This window comes from Chaetomium fimeti, assembly GCF_033439085.1.
Source record: "Chaetomium fimeti strain CBS 168.71 chromosome Unknown B0H64scaffold_4, whole genome shotgun sequence".
Lineage (NCBI taxonomy): Eukaryota > Fungi > Ascomycota > Sordariomycetes > Sordariales > Chaetomiaceae > Chaetomium > Chaetomium fimeti.
Window position 1 is genome coordinate 1,748,860 of NW_026944332.1, and position 17,544 is coordinate 1,766,403.

General features: G+C 58.4%; 4 protein-coding genes across 4 annotated transcripts; 1 reads left to right on the forward strand and 3 right to left on the reverse strand.

Annotated features, from left to right (window-relative positions):
• Positions 1-347: 347 nt before the first annotated feature.
• B0H64DRAFT_442036 (uncharacterized protein) lies at positions 348-3,598 on the reverse strand (the record flags this gene model as incomplete). Its single annotated transcript, XM_062806611.1, has 3 exons — positions 348-2,822; positions 2,885-2,980; positions 3,053-3,598. 3 exons carry the CDS (start codon positions 3,596-3,598, stop codon positions 348-350), a joined length of 3,117 nt encoding a protein of 1,038 aa, XP_062659177.1.
• Positions 3,599-5,617: 2,019 nt separating this feature from the next.
• B0H64DRAFT_460168 (uncharacterized protein) lies at positions 5,618-7,313 on the forward strand. Its single transcript, XM_062807464.1, has one exon. The coding sequence runs from the start codon at positions 5,803-5,805 to the stop codon at positions 7,003-7,005; it is 1,203 nt and encodes a 400-aa protein (XP_062659178.1). The 5' UTR covers positions 5,618-5,802; the 3' UTR covers positions 7,006-7,313.
• A 2,997-nt stretch (positions 7,314-10,310) lies between these two features.
• On the reverse strand, positions 10,311-12,711 carry B0H64DRAFT_460174 (uncharacterized protein; the record flags this gene model as incomplete). The annotated part of the gene is made up of 5 exons (XM_062807465.1): positions 10,311-11,490; positions 11,544-11,780; positions 11,836-12,270; positions 12,326-12,506; positions 12,601-12,711. The coding sequence occupies 5 exons, from the start codon at positions 12,709-12,711 to the stop codon at positions 10,325-10,327; spliced, it is 2,130 nt and encodes a 709-aa protein (XP_062659179.1). The 3' UTR covers positions 10,311-10,324.
• A 2,705-nt stretch (positions 12,712-15,416) lies between these two features.
• B0H64DRAFT_395913 (uncharacterized protein) lies at positions 15,417-16,530 on the reverse strand. The gene is made up of 2 exons (XM_062803799.1): positions 15,767-16,530; positions 15,417-15,689 (listed from the first exon to the last, which is right to left on the reverse strand). The coding sequence occupies exons 1-2, from the start codon at positions 16,512-16,514 to the stop codon at positions 15,595-15,597; spliced, it is 843 nt and encodes a 280-aa protein (XP_062659180.1). The 5' UTR covers positions 16,515-16,530; the 3' UTR covers positions 15,417-15,594.
• Between the last annotated feature and the right edge of the window lie 1,014 nt (positions 16,531-17,544).

Sequence of the window (17,544 nt, forward strand, 5' to 3'; positions counted from 1 at the left end):
GGGCCAGCGCCGGGATTGGAGCGGGGTATCGTCGTGCTGTTGACATCTTGGTATGCCGTCGAAATAGGAGGAAAGAGACCCATCGGCGGTGTAGAGAATCTCGTGTTAGCCTCCTCGCGCCGCGGGACGGCCACAAAAGGGGAGGAATGTAAGGAGAACGGAGCTGAAAACGCGGCGGTAAAACCATAGCCCTGACCTAAAGTGGGAGAATAACTGGGACACCTGGCTTTCGCCTTCTTCCCCGGCGGCGGTCCCTCGTCATAGCCGTCCCTTGTGCGCTTCCTGTCACCACCCTTCTTGCTTGTAGGGCCGCATCCACCACTGGCACCGCCTCCACCACCCGCGCTCTAAGCGGATGGTTCATCAGAGTTGGTGCCGGTACTGGTATGTGGATCACCCCTGGAAGAAGACGAGGTCGGCCTCGCGACCTTTCTGATATTGTTGTGCGTCCAGCCCCTGATCTGGGTAGGTCCGTGCCTAGGTGGGGCTTCGACGGCGCTATAGTCCTTGATGGCCTCGCGGTAGTCAAACTGGACGGTGCGCAGCTCCTGGCCGTTGCCCGAATACGATAGGCGGTGGGGAGGAGTGGGTGCCGGCTCGAGCTTGCGGTATTTAGAAGAGGCCGCCGAGTTCGCAGCTGAAGAGCTTCCCGGGCGGGACCGAGGTGCCGAGGCCGCGGCTGGTGCGAGGGGTTGTTGTCCTCCTTGGTAGTGAATGGGTCCCTGGCCACCGAGAGAAGATCCTGGGGCGGGGCCGAGCGGAGGGTTAGCCGGCTGATGGTAAGGTGGCGGCGTGCTCATTCGCCGAAGAGGCGCTGGTCCCATGGGCGGGCAGGCGTGAGAGGGCGACTGGTGGGGGTTTCCTAGCGGCATCTGCGACATCATGGACTGCATTGGTTGTGGCTGCCCCTGGACGGAGTAGGAGTTGTGGAACGGGCGGTTGGCTGCCGGGGGGAAGTATGCACCACTGTTTGAGGGCACCATATTGTGATGCAGTGCTGGGCCGCCCTGCGGCTCTTGAAACGGCGGGGACTCGTTTAAAAGACTCCGCATCGGCCGCAGAGCCGGCAGAGCCTTGGCAGCCCCGGTGTTGGAGAAAGGGGTTCGCCCCGCCGGCGTTTGTCCTTGGCTGGGCATCGGTCCGTGTGCCGGAGCGAGGGGGACGCCGCCATATTCCTGAACCGACGGCATGTGTGGGGGAGGGGACGCCGGTTGGGGGTTGAGAGCAGTCCGGAGGAAGTCGTTGGTCCTGACAGGCTCCATGGGTGCCGATGGCCCATCCTGGCGGGCAAAGTGGGCAGGCTCGGGTGGCGGATATTCGGCCGACCGGGCATACTCTAACTGCGGCGGATCGTAGTCGCCGAGGGTCATCATCAACTCGAGCGGCGGTTGGCCGTACTGTGACTGCTCGGCTGCGACGGGTTGCATGGCGGGAGGCTCCGGGTGCAAGGCGAGATCCGCGAGGCAGGAGAGGTTGGTGGTGTCGGCAGCCACGGGAGGAGCGGGAGGGGGTGCCTCTCGTGCGGCAGGCGGGGAAGGTTGGCGGGCAGACGGGGTCTCGGTGAAGACGTCCCGGATCGCGTCGTAGGGCCGGGGCTGCTGGGCTCGCTTTGCGGCGGCCATGCGCGCAGCCTCCTCTTCTGCCTCGAGGGTGGCAGCTGCGTCAAGGGCATCGCTGGCAAATTGGTCAAAGATCAGCGCCGCGTCCTCTACGACGGGCTCGGGGGTGGGCGACGATGGCTCGGGCGGGGTGACTTGGGCGATTTGGGCGGGGTCAAGGCCCCGAGCGACCAATACCCCGATCCGGTGGCTCTCCACAAGCTCGGCGTCCGGTGCGACGTCTTCTTGCGGGACGTCCTCCTGCTCGCAGGCGATGCGCACAAGCCGTGCAACCCTCGCTCGAGCCTCGGCAGCGTCCGTCTCGGCATCCATCCTCGCGGCCTCGATGGTCCGCGAGGCGTGGATAGGGTTGCCGCTGGGCGGCACGAGGACGACGGACTTCCAACCGTCGGCGGTGGGTTTGGGGGGCTCCCACTCGTTGACCGAGTCCGGCAGGGGAATGCCGAGGGTGGGGTGAAGCTTGTGTTTCTTCACCAGGTCCTCGTCCAGCTCCCCGGCGGCCAGGGTGCTATCCCAAATGCCGGCGCGGCGGTCGATGAACATGTAGTTCGAACCCGGCCGGCCCAAGTACTTCCCGCGGCGCTGCTTCGTGGCGCCCTTCTGGGAGCAGTTGGTCGAGTCCCGGAAACCGATGTCCAGGTCGTCCCACTCGAAGAGGTTGGGCACCATGATGCGGTTGTTCGGGACGTCCATGCGGGTAGGCCGTCTCGAGATGAGACGAACACCAAACTCGTCTGGGTCCGTCGCGCCGCGGGGGATTGGGAGTTCCGGCCCGTCGTCCGGGGTCGCCGCCCCGCTGACGACGCGCTGATTGATGGGCTCGGGGGCCACTTCCTCTGCCGGCTCGGGGATGGGGGTCGGGGTGGGGGCGCCGGATCCCGAGTCCGGGGTCGTAGCCCCGCTCTCTTCGATGGCGTCGGCAGCGCCGAGGAGACCAGCCGGGTGCCTGGGCATCTGGGGCGCCGTCTCGTCTCCCTTGGTGACAGCGGCCACCTTCGCTGCAGGCAGGCCCTCCGGCTGGCCTTCGGCCTTCCGCTTCGGCTCCAAGGGGAGCGTCTGCGGCTTGAACATCAGCTGGGAGATGGTCTTGCCAGAATGCGGCACCTCGACGCCCCCGTCGGTCTCATAAAAGACGCCCTGGCAGTCGGCGTCCTCCTGGGTGATCTCCTTAAAGAAATGCCTGTCGTCGTCACCGGCGGGCAACTTGATGGGGACCGGGTTAGCTGAAATTGCACCGGGGGGGTGGCCTGATAGAGTAGACTCACATCAACGGGCAAACCGTTTCTGTAGAGAGACTCGAGGATTCCCAGCTGGCAGAGGAGCTGGCCATATCTGTCCTCGCAGAGCTCGGCAACCTTAGTCTGTGGTAATCGATACGTTAGCCGAGAATGAGGTGGTGGCAGCGGCGGCCATGATAATATGGTACGACTTACGGTGTATTCTTCGATGACCTTTTGATGCTGGGCCTGCCATACATTCTCTGCCATGGCGAGACCGTGCTGGAGGCGGTCATTGCACTGCTGGATGGTCTCCTCGTGGCGGTCGCGCAGGAACTTCTTGGTGATCTCATATTGGGGCACCTGCTTATGAAGAGCGGGGTCCTCGAGCAGCTCGTTGATGGAACGGTCAGCAACCTCTTGGGCTGCCGGCTTGACCAACTTCCCGATAGCCAGGAAGGCCTGCTTGAGCTCTTGGGTGCGTTCATGGGCGGCCTGGACGCGGAGGTTGTCGTATACCTTGTGACGACGCCCTCGGCTGGAAGGTGCTTTTTGCTGAGCTGGTTTAGTGACTTTGGTGTTCCTTGGGCGGGTCCATCGACCACGTCCCCGACCTCTGTTGCTGGGGACGGCGGTGGCTCTGGATGCGGTGACATTCTGGGTGGCGGGCCCTTCCTCGGGGATGGTGTCGTCCATATCCGGGTCGTTGACAGCCCCTTGCAGGCTGTACTGGCTCATGGTATGATTTTGGGGTGTGTTCATGCGAGATTTGAGGTTGATCGGGAGTGATGGAAGTGATGAAAATTCCGAGAGTGGTTGGGTGTTGGTGCCGTCGTTTATAAAGGTATAAACGGGAGCACGTGCGGATTCTACCTGCAGCTGACCATCCGGGTGTTCCATGCCCATGTGCCGGCGCAGTGACGAGGGAATGATCTCTTCGCCGGCTTGATTGAGATGCGGGTGGCCCGTGAGAGTGTCCTCAAGGCGGGCTACCGGCTGTTGACCGAAGGAATAAGGGTCGGTACAAAGGCCCACCAAGTCGGTGATGAGGTGCCGTGGTCAAAGCCGTGGGACCGGGCGGAGAAAAGACAAGACGGAGAGAGGGGGCTGCAATCAAACAAGAGACGATGCGTGCCGTCTTGAAGGATGGAAGTCGAACGCCAAGATGTGCTCACGGGAGGAGCGGGTGAAGTGAATGAATGGTGGAATCGGAATCCAGTGAGAAGGCCGAAAACCACAAATAACCTCGATGGAGGAGAAGGGGGGGTATGGTGAAAGAGGAAGAAGAAGATGAAGAGGTATGGTCGGAAGGGGATGGAGGACGACGTCGACGACGGCCACTTCATGCAGTGCGAAAAAGCGAAGAAGAAAAGAAGAGGCAGTCGGAAATGGAACAGGCTGTGATGAACAAGAACCGACGACAATCAAGTTGGCAGATGCCAGAGATGGACACAATATTACCAGAGGACCTTTGAGTAGGGATGGTCCTCAGCAATTGTTGTTCCTCGCTCGCGGCATCGCCTTATTCCAGGTGTATTGTGTGCCGTTGTGAAGGACCTGACAATAAGAGACGACGGCCCTGGCTGGCGCTGGTTTTCCACACGCAGCAGCAGCCGGGCGGATCACCCAGACCAACCGGGCCCCCCGTTACCTAACCCACCCTGGCACGCCCGTGGCACCAGCCTGGCCCCACTGAGGCTTAACCGAGTCACGGACCAATCACAGCGCATGGACTCCTTCCAAATCAGGACAGGAGGAAAGTCGTCCTTTTTTTCGTGGCTGCCTTTTTTGGTCTTGAATGTTGAAATTATGGCTGCAGATGGGCAGAAAGTGGGCATTTTGGATCGGATAAAGTATTCTCGTCTATCCTATTGTTTTGATGATGCTATAGTATTGTGCACGCATTGTGTTGTTGGCTGGCTATCGTTCTGTTTCTTCAGCCGAATGCCCTGCCCAGCGATGGAATACAGCCACATGTGGCGCTGGGACACCTCGTTCGCCGGATTCATGTTTGTGCCCCAAGCCAAGGCTAAGCTCAGGGCCGGGTCAGAATGGTATTGCAGCTGCTGTTTGTTACCTGACTGACTGCCAGATTGCAAGTGATGGATGTTCGACATTACTTCGTATACCGACGGGATTTCTTATCCAAATTAGACCTCCCAGGTCCTTCATCATCAAGAGGGCGACCGAGGCTGCGTTCACTCTCACTGCCTATTCCTGCACTTGCCGGTCCCAGTTGCATTGGCCCCCACGGCCATGACGGAAGATGGGCAGGGCAAAGTGAAGCCGATGATCCCGGGGGGGCGATACACATACCGACTACCTCTATAGGTATCTTCATTGGGAGGTAGGTGACCTGAAAGGTAGGGAGTCAAGAGGTAGGTAACTAACTTCCGGGCTGCCACTGACGACCGAGGGAGATTCTAGAAGAAAAACCACCTAAAAAAACACAACAGACGTCGGCGGTGTCTGAGACACCATCCACTCTTTGACCCCCAGGGAGCCAGGCTGGCAGTCGTTGGTTTCTTTCACTTTGCCAGTGAGCCAGTCTGTTGCTTTGCTGTTGCTGCGTTGCTGCTTTGCTGCTGTGTTGTCCTCTCCCGTGACTGGCCGAACCTCAAATAGGCATTGGAAACCCACAGCTTTCACTCCGGAGCCGCCTTGGCATTTCCCCGTCCAATACCACCCCGGCCTCTCCTGATTCAAGCTCCACACCCAATTCAGCGGACGGCTGGGGCCGACAAACGGGAACGAGATGTCTTTTTTTTTTTTTTTTTTGCGGCCAATTTCCGAATTTCCGGCCGCCCGGAGCTGACCTTGGCCATCCCGAACCGATCCCGACCACTGCGAACACTTCGGCCGCCACCCGAGCCGAGTCCTCCGACCTCGCTGCCGGCCCAATTTTTAATTTTATTTGTCGACGGCATCATCATCATCTTCGATCAGTTAACTGACTACCCTGCCCCATGGCCAAAGGCCGCGGCCTGCTGCAGAACGCCGTCAAGGCTGTTAAGCAGCAGAAAAAGACAGGAAAATCAGAAAAGACAGCAAAGACGGTACCCGGGTCAAAGCCGGCGCCCGCATCGAAGAAGCCGGGAACAAGACCCGGGCCTGGGTCTTCTGGACCTCCAGCAGCAAAGAGGCAGAAGTCGGGCAACACCACTACTACCACCACCGGTGCTAACAAAACCGGCAATGGGCCCCAGCAACAGAACCAGAAACCCACCATCCCGTTCTCCCCCTCCGATTCCATCCTCCTCATCGGCGAGGGCGACCTCTCGTTCGCCGCCTCCCTCATAACCCACCACCGCTGCACCAACGTCACCGCCACCGTCCTCGAAAAAGACCTCGCCGAGCTCTCCACCAAATACCCCCACGTCCCAGCCAACATCTCCGTGATCGAAGACCCCTCCCAACCAAACTGCCGCCTCCTCTACGGCATCGACGCCCGCAAGCTCCCCGCCTTCACCACCAAACCCTCCACCAAACCCACCAAACCCCACCCCCACTCCCCACACAACACAACAACCACAACCCCCGTCGGGACAATGAAGCGCATCATCTTCAACTTCCCGCACACCGGCGGCAAGTCCACCGACGTCAACCGCCAGGTCCGCCACAACCAAGAGCTGCTCGTCGACTTCTTCCGCCGCGCCCAGCCCTCCCTGGCGCCCAAGGGAACCATCATCGTCACCCTCTTCGAGGGTGAGCCCTACACGCTGTGGAACATCCGCGACCTCGCCCGCCACGCCGGCCTGCAGGTCGACCGCAGCTTTCGGTTCGTGGCGGGTGTCTACCCGGGGTATGAGCACGCGCGTACGTTGGGGGTGGTGAAGAATCGGAAGGGCGGGGTGGCGGTTGCTGCGTGGAGGGGCGGGGAGAGGAGGGCGAGGAGTTTTGTTTTTGTGAGGAGGGGGGAGGGGGTCGAGGTGGGGAAGCGGAAGAGGGGTGGGGAGAGTAGTGATGAGGAGGAGGAGGAGGAGGAGGATGGGGGTGAGGAGGGGGGTGATTGGGAGGAGAGTGATGGGGGAGAGGGTTGGGGAGATGATTTGGAGGAGGGAGAGGAAGAGGAGGAAGAGCCAGAGGAGGAAGGGGAGGGCAACAATAGCAGCAAGAATGGCCCCGAGTATGAGCAGGAGGATACGGATTGTTCGACAGACGGGGACTGAGACGCGCTTCTTGTCCTGCTTTAGAGTCGTCGACACGGCAAAAGCTTCGTCGGGACGCCACACATGCAAGAGGTATCGCCGGCTCTGACTATGAGGGATACGGATGCGCTGAGCTGGATGTGAAGGTGTTGATGATCATACATCCTCTGCTCTGACACTTCATCCAGCCCAAGCCCGGCTCGCGGTGCCGCTTCTAGTCACAGCATCTTTACCACCAACGCCCTTAACTAACGCCCTGCCTGTTGGCTTTAGGAGCGCTGTCCGGTTCTCGTCACTGCCCGGGTTTGCTGCAACCAAAAAGACTGGGACAAGCTGGATGCAATCTTGATCAACAGCCGTTGTTATAACCACATGTGACAGCATACACCAAACCCAGCCTTGGACTTCGGGCTGCTTGGAACCTCCGAGTGCATTTGCCCCGCTTGGCTGGCAGCATTAAACCGAACGACAAACGGCGTGGGCAGCTAAATCGCAGAATCACTATATCTGCGGGATGCCACAACAACCGTGACTCGAGCTGCCCGATATATGCGGGCTTGCATGTGCCCAGTAGCTCCCCGCACACGATGGGGTTTGCCTCGGAAGAAGCTCAAGGCGAGCCGTGGCCACAGATACCACACAAATAATGAAGCAATCCATTCCACCAGTCCCAGCCTAGCTCTGAGTGGCACACTCGGGGCCAGACATGCTCAGGTCAAGGCCCGAAATGCTCCGGAGCGCGCTCTCCGCGGCATCACCGTAGCCAGGCAAACGGTGTCCCACAAACACGAGTCTCTACCAACGAATTATCATTGCCAAAACCAAGCCGGCGCCAGCCAGCAAGTTGTGTAAAGTAACTCGGAGAGTGCAGGATCTTGGGGAGGACAGAACCGGCCTGCCACGTTACATCATCTTCGAGATGCCTTGAGAAGACAAACGGACGGACAGGATACGACGAGGCATGAGGTCTACCCGGTACAACACCAAACACCAACCTAGCCCGCCGTTTCGTCCCATCACCTCCGTTACGGCCAGATACAAACAAGATACCCACGGGGGAAAATATACACCAGCAGCACAGTGCAGATGCACAAGGCCCCTTAGCCTTCTCAGCTGCCGTAGTCTCCTGCACCCACCCGCTCTAACCCATGTCTCTACCCCATCGTGAATCCCACAAACCTCCCTCGCAGGGCAAGTGATCCGCCCGGCCCGGCCCCGAACACGGCACCTTCCCCTCATAGAGGATACCTGTAAGGTAGGCCCAAGCCTACCATCGCATTTGTTTTCGTTGCAGGAAGCACGCCAAGCCTGGCGTTGACGATGGCTTGACGGCCCATCGCATCGGAGCGGGCCCAGCGATGCGCATATGCATGCAGTACGTGCATACCAACGAAAACCGCGGTGGTCCGGCGCCCGCGATTGGCGTGGCGTCCATACCTACATGAGATGATACGGGGGGGCTAGAAGGGGGGGAGGACCCTTCTACCGCCGCCGCCGCCGCCCACACCTCCGGAGTATCATGCTACCCTGCGGCTTTCTCCCAAGGCTTACCGGGTAGGGAGGAAGCTGGAGAGAGGATAGGCGCCACCTGACACACCTCTCGCGCAGATACACTCCACCTCGTGGCCGGCGAAGGGGAGAGGAAACGGGAAAGGATCCGCGCGTCTGCACGACTGGTCCGATTCCCGCATCGGCCTCGACTGCAGCCCGCATGCGCGCGCGCGTCTGTTTGCTCGCGCCGAGCGCCCGAGGTACCTTAACCTCCCCACGGCCCCCCCCCCCGCGGCCGATAGCATTCTGCAGGCCATTACGCACATGGATCGACCACCCCGTTGGTTTCGGGCCGAGTAAGCTACGGTACTGCCCAACCCGACCCTCGCCACTGCTCGGGGGACACAAAACGGAGGCGGATGTGGGGGGAGAGGAAGAAGATTACCACCACCTACCCGTCTACCGAGGCATACGCAAACCCCCGAATACGATGGGGGTGGTCTCTTGACTTCCAAAGGAGGCAACCGGGACGAGATTGTAGGTACGGGTCCTAATCTGACGAGCAGTCCCAAAAAACGACACCGGGGCTGCCGCAATGTGACAGACAGATACTATCCCCGACAGTCGGCAGCGCCTCCCCCTTTTCCTGCGCTGCACTGCCGAGCGAAGGACAAAGAAACCCAAACACACCAAGGCAAGCCTCATCACAACTCGCGTCCTTCCACCCCACCCGGCCCCTGGAGTTCAATATTCTGCAGCACCAAAAGGGTAAATCGCGCAGTCCTCGCTCATCTAGTTCTGGCTTACATATGGCTGAGCCCAAATGAAAAGAAAAAAAACTACACATCATCTTTTACCCCTGGCTCGGGTGATAACCCCCACAGGCCCTTCCAAGTGCCGTGTTTCGTCCACCTTGGCAGGTTTCTGCAATTCTATTTTGAAATTCGATGTTCCCACCATCGGGGCAGTGTGTGTTGTTTAGGCGTGCGGACATGTAAACACGACGAGGGGAGGGGGGTGGAGGTGATGACTGTAGGCCTCATCGCGACATCCAACATCCACTCCCAATCCAATATAGCGCCCTTCCCACGTTATGGCACGGGGTGCCTACTGCCATGTACGGAGGGCGCACTAGAAGGAACGAACGATTGTAAAATATATTCGTGACATCAAAGGTAGAAGAAACCCCGTCCGGGCAGCGGAATGAATCTTAGTATGAGACTAAAGATGGGAATGGAGAGTGACCGAGGTGTGTTTTGAGCAGCACAACATCACATCTACACAGTAGTCAAGACGGAATCTGCAGCCCCGGTTGCCAGCAGTGAGAGTTGGGAGTTATACGTTTTGTAATTCGATGCCAATCTGAGTATTTTGCTATTTTATTGAACCATAACCAAGGAAAGAAAAAAGAAACCAAGAGCTTCCAGAGTCCTCCAAGCCAAAAGTCAACTGACCAATCCCCAATATTACCCTCCTCTTCTCACCAAAATAGGATAGATAGAAAGAACCGCAAAAAGAGAGATGCGACCTCCCAAACTCGACAAACACCACCAGACCAGGGCATATCCGTTTCCAATCTTGCAGCCCACCCTCCAACACCACCCATCACCGTTTTATCCCAGCCCCCCATCCCGACCTCCGGGAAGGAAAACAGCGATGGCAAAGCGACGTAGTAATGGCCACCCTACCCAACACCAGCGCAGTGCATGTAAAGAAAAAGCAAGACGAAAGGAGACAGCGCGACAGGTAACACGTGTAGAGCCAATGGAAGGAACCAGACCACCACGAAACCGACCATCAAGTAGGTGGGTAGACAAGTAGATGGGTACCTAGGCGGATAGACAAGGCACTAAGCCCGCACGGTGCCCATATCCACCGCCTCCAGCGCCCGCTGTGCCTGGGCCTGAGCTTGAGCTTGAGCCTGTGCCTGGGCCTGGGCCTGGGCCTGGGCCTGGGCCTGGGCCTGAGCTTGAGCCCGAGCCTGCCTCATCGCCGACTGCTGGGGGATAGTATGGTGGTGGTGGTGATAAGGGGCAGCCATATGATGGGTGTGCTGTTGCTGTTGCTGTTGCTGCTGCTGCTGCTGTTGCTGCTGCTGTGTGGATAGCGACAGCTCGGTGAGCTGGTCGAACCCGTGGGACGCAGCGGTGGTGTAGTATGTACCGCCGCCGTACGGGCTGCTGTGCGGGTGCTGGTGATGTTGGTGTTGGTGCTGTGCCGTCTGGGTCATCGCCATCGGGAGCGGTAGAGCTGGGATGCTGGTCACCTGCTGCTGCTGCTGTTGTTGCTGTTGCTGCTGTTGCTGGGAGTGGTGATGCTGCTGCTGCGACGGCTGATGGTGGTGGTGATGGCTGCTCGGGAGACCGTGTGCGTGTGCCTGTGCGTATGCAAACATGGAGGAGGACGTGTCGGGCGAGTCTGTCACTGTCGTGCTGGGCGTGGCCTGGGCCTGGGTCTGGGGCGACTGGGACCAGGGGCTCGCGTGGTGGTAGATTGTCGACGGGGAGGGGCTGCCGAACTCAGTGGTGGGTGTGAAAAGGGATGGGCGCCGGCTCGTGTCGTGCTGGGGGGTGTGGGGGCCGTGGTGGTGGTGCGGGCTGCCGGTGAGCAGGGCGTGAATTTGCTCCGTCGACGTGGGATGGGCGGTGGCCAAGCCGTGGCCGTCGGAGTACGGGTACTGATCTGCGGTGAGCTCGGCGGGGAGCATAGCGGGCGCGCTGTACGCGTGGGTGCGGATCGGTAACTCGTGGAGGAAAGGCGAGGCTTGAAACTGCGCAGTCAGGGTCTGGACGGAGGCACCTGTAGGCGACATTGACGCCATGGACGGGAGCACAGGCACGGCGGTAGTCCGAGGAGTCGGCGAGACGCGAGAGATGAGAGATTCAACACGGCAGCGCTCGGCTTCCATAGCGGCCGACTCTGCCATATCGTCGGCCATTTCCTCATCCGGGTCGAAGCAGTGATTCATGACCATGTCGTCCGCCGTGACAAGAACCTGCGTGGTGGCATCTGCGGCTCGAGGTTAGCACAATATGACTGTCAAAATGGGTATAGTGACGGAAACCCACCGATCTCGCACCTCCTGTACCTCTCCTCCATCCTGGCGACCTTAAAGATTTCCTTCAAGATAGGCTTCTTCCTTGCGTTTTTGGGCTTTTTGGGGTCTATAAACCAGGACGAAAGGCAGTCCATGGCGGCGATTTCGAACCTGTCGACGGCGAGAGGCCCCAGCTGCTGGACGCTGGGCGACCGGGCCTCAGGCTCAATAATCATCCTCATCATGTGCTTCAAGATGTGGACGCGTTCTATCTTCGGGGTCAGTCAAGTCGGCAGAACTCGTAACGACAACCGAGCACCCACCTTTCTTCCACATATGGTCAGGCTCGACATGCCGAACCCTGTCCTTTTCACCCGCGCCCCAAGGCTTGGGCCACCAATCCGGAGCAGACTCATCGCCCCTCACGTACGGATTTGTGGCCTGCTTCTTGGGGCAAAGGATCTTGATGAAGGCTTTGGCGATCTCCTTGCAGGCGGTCTGCTGAATGGCCTTGAACCCGCGGTCGTAAAACTCCATGACGGCCAGGCAGTCGCCAATCATGAGCGCCTTTCTCGAGTTCATAACGACGGGCGGTGCGTCGTCGTCTAGCTCACGGCGCATTGGACCATGCCTCCTCGGCCGTTTTCTGCGGTTATGTTCGACCGGCCAGCGGTCCTGGAAAGGGAGCGAGGTGCGTGTAGAATAACACACGCCTTCTTCACTATAGTCGTCCTCGTACCCGTCTGAAACGCCGTCTCCTAGGTCCCGAAGTCAGTAGCTGTTAGGGCAGAACACGGGATCCTCCAGACTTACTTAATGACGCCCGCTCCTGGTACTTGAGGAATTTGTCCCTCCGGAACATAATGGGGATATGACCCTCCGTGATAGGGCTGGGGCCGGAGAAATAGGCAAAGCGCCCATTACCCAGGTGTGTGGCAAGGAAGAAGCTCTCGAAGGGAATATTGCAGTGCTCCCGTAGCGCCCTAGCAACCGTCTGTGTTGGGGTTAGCCCTGTGCTAGGTCAGGTCCGCCAGTAGCCGTGGGACCGGAGAGTGAGAGGTGTCAGGTGTAGGTGGGAGCGAGCGTACCAGAGGCGGAGAGCTTCTTGCTTCCGCATTTCGAGCATTGTCCGGGACGGCACGACTTCCCTCCCACGGCCGAGAGCAAGTGTGACAGCAGTCACTGTGGACGGTGACCATGATGGTGTCTGGGTCGGGCTTCGGGATGTATAAGGGGGTGATGTGAGCAAGACGGCGGTGAGAGGCTGCAGCAATTGTCGACGTTCGAAGAGTCTCGGTGTGTTGAAGAGCGATGGGGATGCGGTGTGCCGGGCGAACCCAGGAGGGGGCTTGCAGATATATCTTGCTACCACAGGCTGAGTGGAACCGGGTTGAGTCGGGACCCGGGCTCACGAGACACGGGGGCTGCCGTAGTGGGTCCTCGTTGATGAGGTCGGCCAGGGGGGTAGGGTAGGGAAGCAGGTACACAAGTCTTGGTATCCCGACACCCTGAGACCGTAGGCAAGCGAGACTCAAAAATGCTTCGGCGTTAAAGTTGTTCGGTTCCGTGGATCTGTTCGTCTCGGGGCCGAAACTGTGAAAGGATATACACTAATATCCTCCTAGGTAGGCACGCGGTCTGAAGAACTGAAAGGGACCAACAGCGCGTTGCTTGACGGGCGGCAGCAGCCGGGTTCGCGAATAGTGCCAGACGAATTGGGGCGTCGGGGAAATAGGACGACAAGGAGAGCTGACAGTGGCTGTCAGACGCTGAAACTGGAGGCGTTTTCTGCCTAGTTTATCAGGGCAGTGGAGACGAAGGGTGCCAGTCTTCAAGCAACTAGTGATATCAGATTGTAAATAGGATGGCCTGGGGGGGCGGGACCCTGCAGTCAGTCTTCTTTGTCTGTTCGTGCGGCTGTGAGACAGGGAGGCAGGGAAAGGGGCCAACTGACCACTCGAGAATAGCAGGTCGGGAATGGTAGGCCCGTTTTCCAGCTGTGCCGTCCTGAGGAGGTATGGGAGTGGGTTCTTGTGTGTGGTGTGATGGGTTGGTGTGTGGATGTGGTTTCGTGTTGTGGAGGGCGCCCCCTACCTTTGAGGAGCCAAAGGACCGGGCCTGCTTGAAGCGGACTTCGGTCAATGGCCAGGATCCTTGGGCGCAAGGATCACAGGTGAGAGGTGGCTGACAGGGTCACCTCTGGGGTGACAAGGTCAAGAAACGGCGGCAGCCAACGGGTGAAGAGGGTCTACCGTGGAGGAAAGCGGCTGGCCCTGGGAAAAGGTATCTCAGGAGGAGGCAAGGTAAGTAAGTACCAGAAGTACGGAGTAAGTTATGACCCCTCTTCGGTCGAGGTCTCGGGGGCCACGGAAGCTCGCAGGTGAAGTGGAGACGGCCTGGGGTCGACTTGAACTTGTCGGGGAACCGGACTGTGGTGGACCAGGCCTTGGTTCAGGCCCTGGTTGTCAATCGGGAAGCTGGGACGGCCCCACGGTAGCAACGGCGACTTCACTGGTTTTGGTCTATATGCCGCGCTGTATGTCAATAAGTCAATAATGACTGGCTCTTGAGGGTCCGGGCTGGGGTTGTTGGCTCACATGGAAAGGGTAGGCACTGGTCGGCATAAAACAGGCTCTGAGGGAGCTGTACAGATGTATCTGGGACCAGTTGATATTGGTTGGGAGTCAAGACATCGATTGACCAAGTGCAGCTGAAGATGTGCTCCGAGACACGGGACGGCAGCCTAAGTAGACTAGTAGACTAGCGAGATGTGACGGCCCATATGCGAGTTACTTCGTAAAGCGAGGAGAACGAGAGCGAGAGAGCTTGGCGATTTCCTGAGACGCTGGAGTCTGAAGGCGGAGAGAGAAGACGAGGGAAGCAGGCGGCGAGACGAGGAAATATACGAATACAGATGATTGAACTTTGTTTCCTTTTTCCTTCCTCCAGCATGCCGTCGCACAGCTGCTCATGTGCTGTGTAATCGAGTTTCCTGCCTTTGCCCGTGCATGCCTACCGTGTATGGCTCTTCCTGTGGTCGAGATGGAAACACAGGGCCGAGAGGGAAGCGCCATTGGAAGCACACTGAACCAGGACTGGTCAGTATCTCCGTCGGGCTGGCAGAAACAAGCAAGGCTTGCGGAACGACAGGCATGAGGCATGGGTGAAATGGTCTCTCTGAAGAGGCGTTTGCGGGGAGTTCGCACTGTACCCTGCGTAGTTACAAGTACCTTCCAGCCTTGAGCAGACGGTGGAGGGGCTCGCCGGGGGCGTTTTGGAGCCAAAACGGAGTCGTTGACGCTGGAAAGGCCGGGGGTGGGGGGGAGGACAAGACGCTCGTAACCACCCTGCAGGGCAGGGCAGGGCAGGGCTCGGCTCGCATATCGTCCTCGTTCTGCACCGTGTCTCGGTTATCTGCCTGCCCTCGATTACCACCTTCTTTCTCCCATCGGCGAGTTGGGGCTTGTGAGGGATGGAGATGGAGGTCAATGTTGCGCTGCTCCGTCTCAACAACCATGGAAGTGACGACGAACGGTGATGGGGACAGAGCAGGAATTGAATTAATCGACTGAATTGACTGTGACTGTCTCGAATGGCGCCATAATTCCAAGACGGCGCGGGGCTTCTGGAAAGGGACGTCCCTTTTCTTCCCGCGGAGAAAAAAAAAGAAAAAGAACGTTTCGGGAACTGGGGTAAATTTACACCAAGTTCCTAAAAAAGCTTGGTGCTGAATCCATGGATGGAGATTGCCAGAGAGAAAGATCGACCCGAACTTGGGTTCGGATCATGGCCCACTTCGACAGAATTAGTGGGTGCGATGGACCCCTAGGTAGATCTTGGCGGGGGTACCATTCAAGCAGTGGGCCAGCTCGCCAGGTGGGGTGTTGAGAATATGGAAGTCATGGGTAATTACATATGTAGCGACATATCCAATGTAGCCACCTCTACATAGTATAGATACATAAGTGCCACTATTCTCGGTATGGACATACAGCCACCCATGAAAGTCGCCGTCTGAGCCAGGCTGGACGTCTTGGCCGGACGGTTCTCAGAGGACAAGGTGGCGCCTCCCGGCCAATCAATCAGGTATTCCCAGATCGGGCCCGAGTATGACAAACCAAGACAACAAGCGAAACATTCCACGACGTCGAGGACGGCGACGGCGACGGCGAAGACGGTAAGCTACGCGATGGCAAGGCATGATGGCGACAACGGGCCGATACACTTCGTACACAATATGCTGATGCTGCCCAGTTGAGCCCAGCTTTCTCCCCAACTCGAAAGTACCGGGACGCTGCATGCATGCCGGCCGCTGCCGTGACAATCGATCATCTCGATCAGGCCTCAAGCAGTAGGCGAACAGCAGGCGAACAGCAGGCGAACAGTAGGCGAACAGTAGGAACCAACAGGAGTGGTGATCCTTGTTTGCGCTTCCCTTTTCGTGCGCCCACATCCCACTTAGCCCAGAATGCAATGTCGTGCGTTCAAGCGACTGCCGTGCAGGGCATTGGTCTTCGAGGCTGCGTCTATCTTTCCTCGGCCGCTGCCGTGGTTGGTTGCTATTCTGCGCGATCGTTTCATCACTCGAGACCGGGCAGGCGAGGTGAAAACCGTGTAGACACTGGATAGAGTTATTAACTAGAGGATCAACCAGCAACGTGAGCGCCAAGAAACGTGCTTCGGAGCCATCCATGCCATCCTGCACGATCCGTTGCGGGCGGTGGGCCAAGTCGTAGTCGTGAGGTTGAGAGAAAGGGGCAAGTGGACTTTGTGGGTTCATCCGTCTCGACTCTCCACCTTGGAGATCTCCCTTCTGTGCGCAGCGGGGCCACCGATCGGAATCCCTGCATGAGCTGAGCAAGCGCAAGGTCGTCGCCACCACCCTGGCTGCAGAAGCGCCCGATGGTCCGGATCGTACCCGATTGAACGCGGCGAGAGGCATCTCGCAAGCATTGCGATGAAAATGGAAGTTCACCCATGTCGCCCACTGTGTTCCATGCATTCCCCAGCAGCCAACGAGCATCCTCGAGTTGTTTTGGGCCTCGATGCGACATCGCGGGGGACGGGGGGCTGGAAAATCCCGTCGCAGGCTTGCAGGTACCGTACCCGGCGCGGCCCAGAGCTGCCCAAACCCGCAGATTAGGCAAGAGGAAACGAGTTCAACCTCGCGCTCTGTGGCAGCAAATAACCAAATCCCTAGGTAGGGAGCCATTAGGCTAAGTATGATCATCAATAATACCCCGAGGTACGTATTCGAGTGTCAAGGAAGGAGGTCGTGCAACCCCGGGGATGCAGCATGGACGATTGGCCAAGCGTAATGGCCCAAAGAAGCAACCACCAACTGCTGGTCTGAATCCACCATTCAGACGGCCGCCAATAAGATGGGAGGCTCTCTAATAGGCAGTCGGGATGTCTCGGGCGGGCACGCTTTCCTCCGTCGAGCATTTTGACAGACTGAAACGACATGAAATACCTGGTACCTTGGGGCCCACGGAAGGTTGGCATTGGTTGTAATCCGTACGAAAGAGCTCGCCATGTAAGATACACGGTACATACATGCATGCCTGACAGCTGGAAAGTGCTCTGCATATTTTACGGAGGAATACCTCATCCTCATGAAGCAGCCGCCGGCCTCGAATCGCATACGAATACGCAAAGAAAAGATTATGAACCAATTACGTATGTGAAATCACCACTCGTGGGAGGCCGTAGCGGAAACAGGTCGGAAGCACGGCGGAAGGACCGCGGGGGATGGTGTAATCTGTACCGTGTGCGCTGGAGATATGTACCGTCTGTACTGTACAATCGGGGCCCGGAAGGTTCGATCTGCGGCCGGTCTCTCGAATTGCCGTGCACCGTGGGTCCGTGGATAACTCCCAGGTTCAGTTATCCGTTAAGTTCGAGTTATTCAAACACTCGCATCAATGCTTCGTAACATCTCACTTCCCACCATATTTGCCCAGTCGATGCGGCACCAGGTTCTCGGAACGGCCCTTGTGTGCCTTGCGTGCCTTGTCAACCCCGCGTCCGCG

Bases quoted from the DNA above. Each gene is read 5' to 3' on its own strand.
- B0H64DRAFT_460168 (XM_062807464.1), top strand. From the start codon at position 5,803: ATGGCCAAAGGCCGCGGCCTGCTGCAGAACGCCGTCAAGGCTGTTAAG.
- B0H64DRAFT_395913 (XM_062803799.1), bottom strand. From the start codon at position 16,514: ATGCATGGAACACAGTGGGCGACATGGGTGAACTTCCATTTTCATCGC. The intron at 15,690-15,766 runs CTGGGCAGCATC...CGCGTAGCTTAC, and splicing joins GGGGAGAAAGCTGGGCTCAA to CGTCTTCGCCGTCGCCGTCG.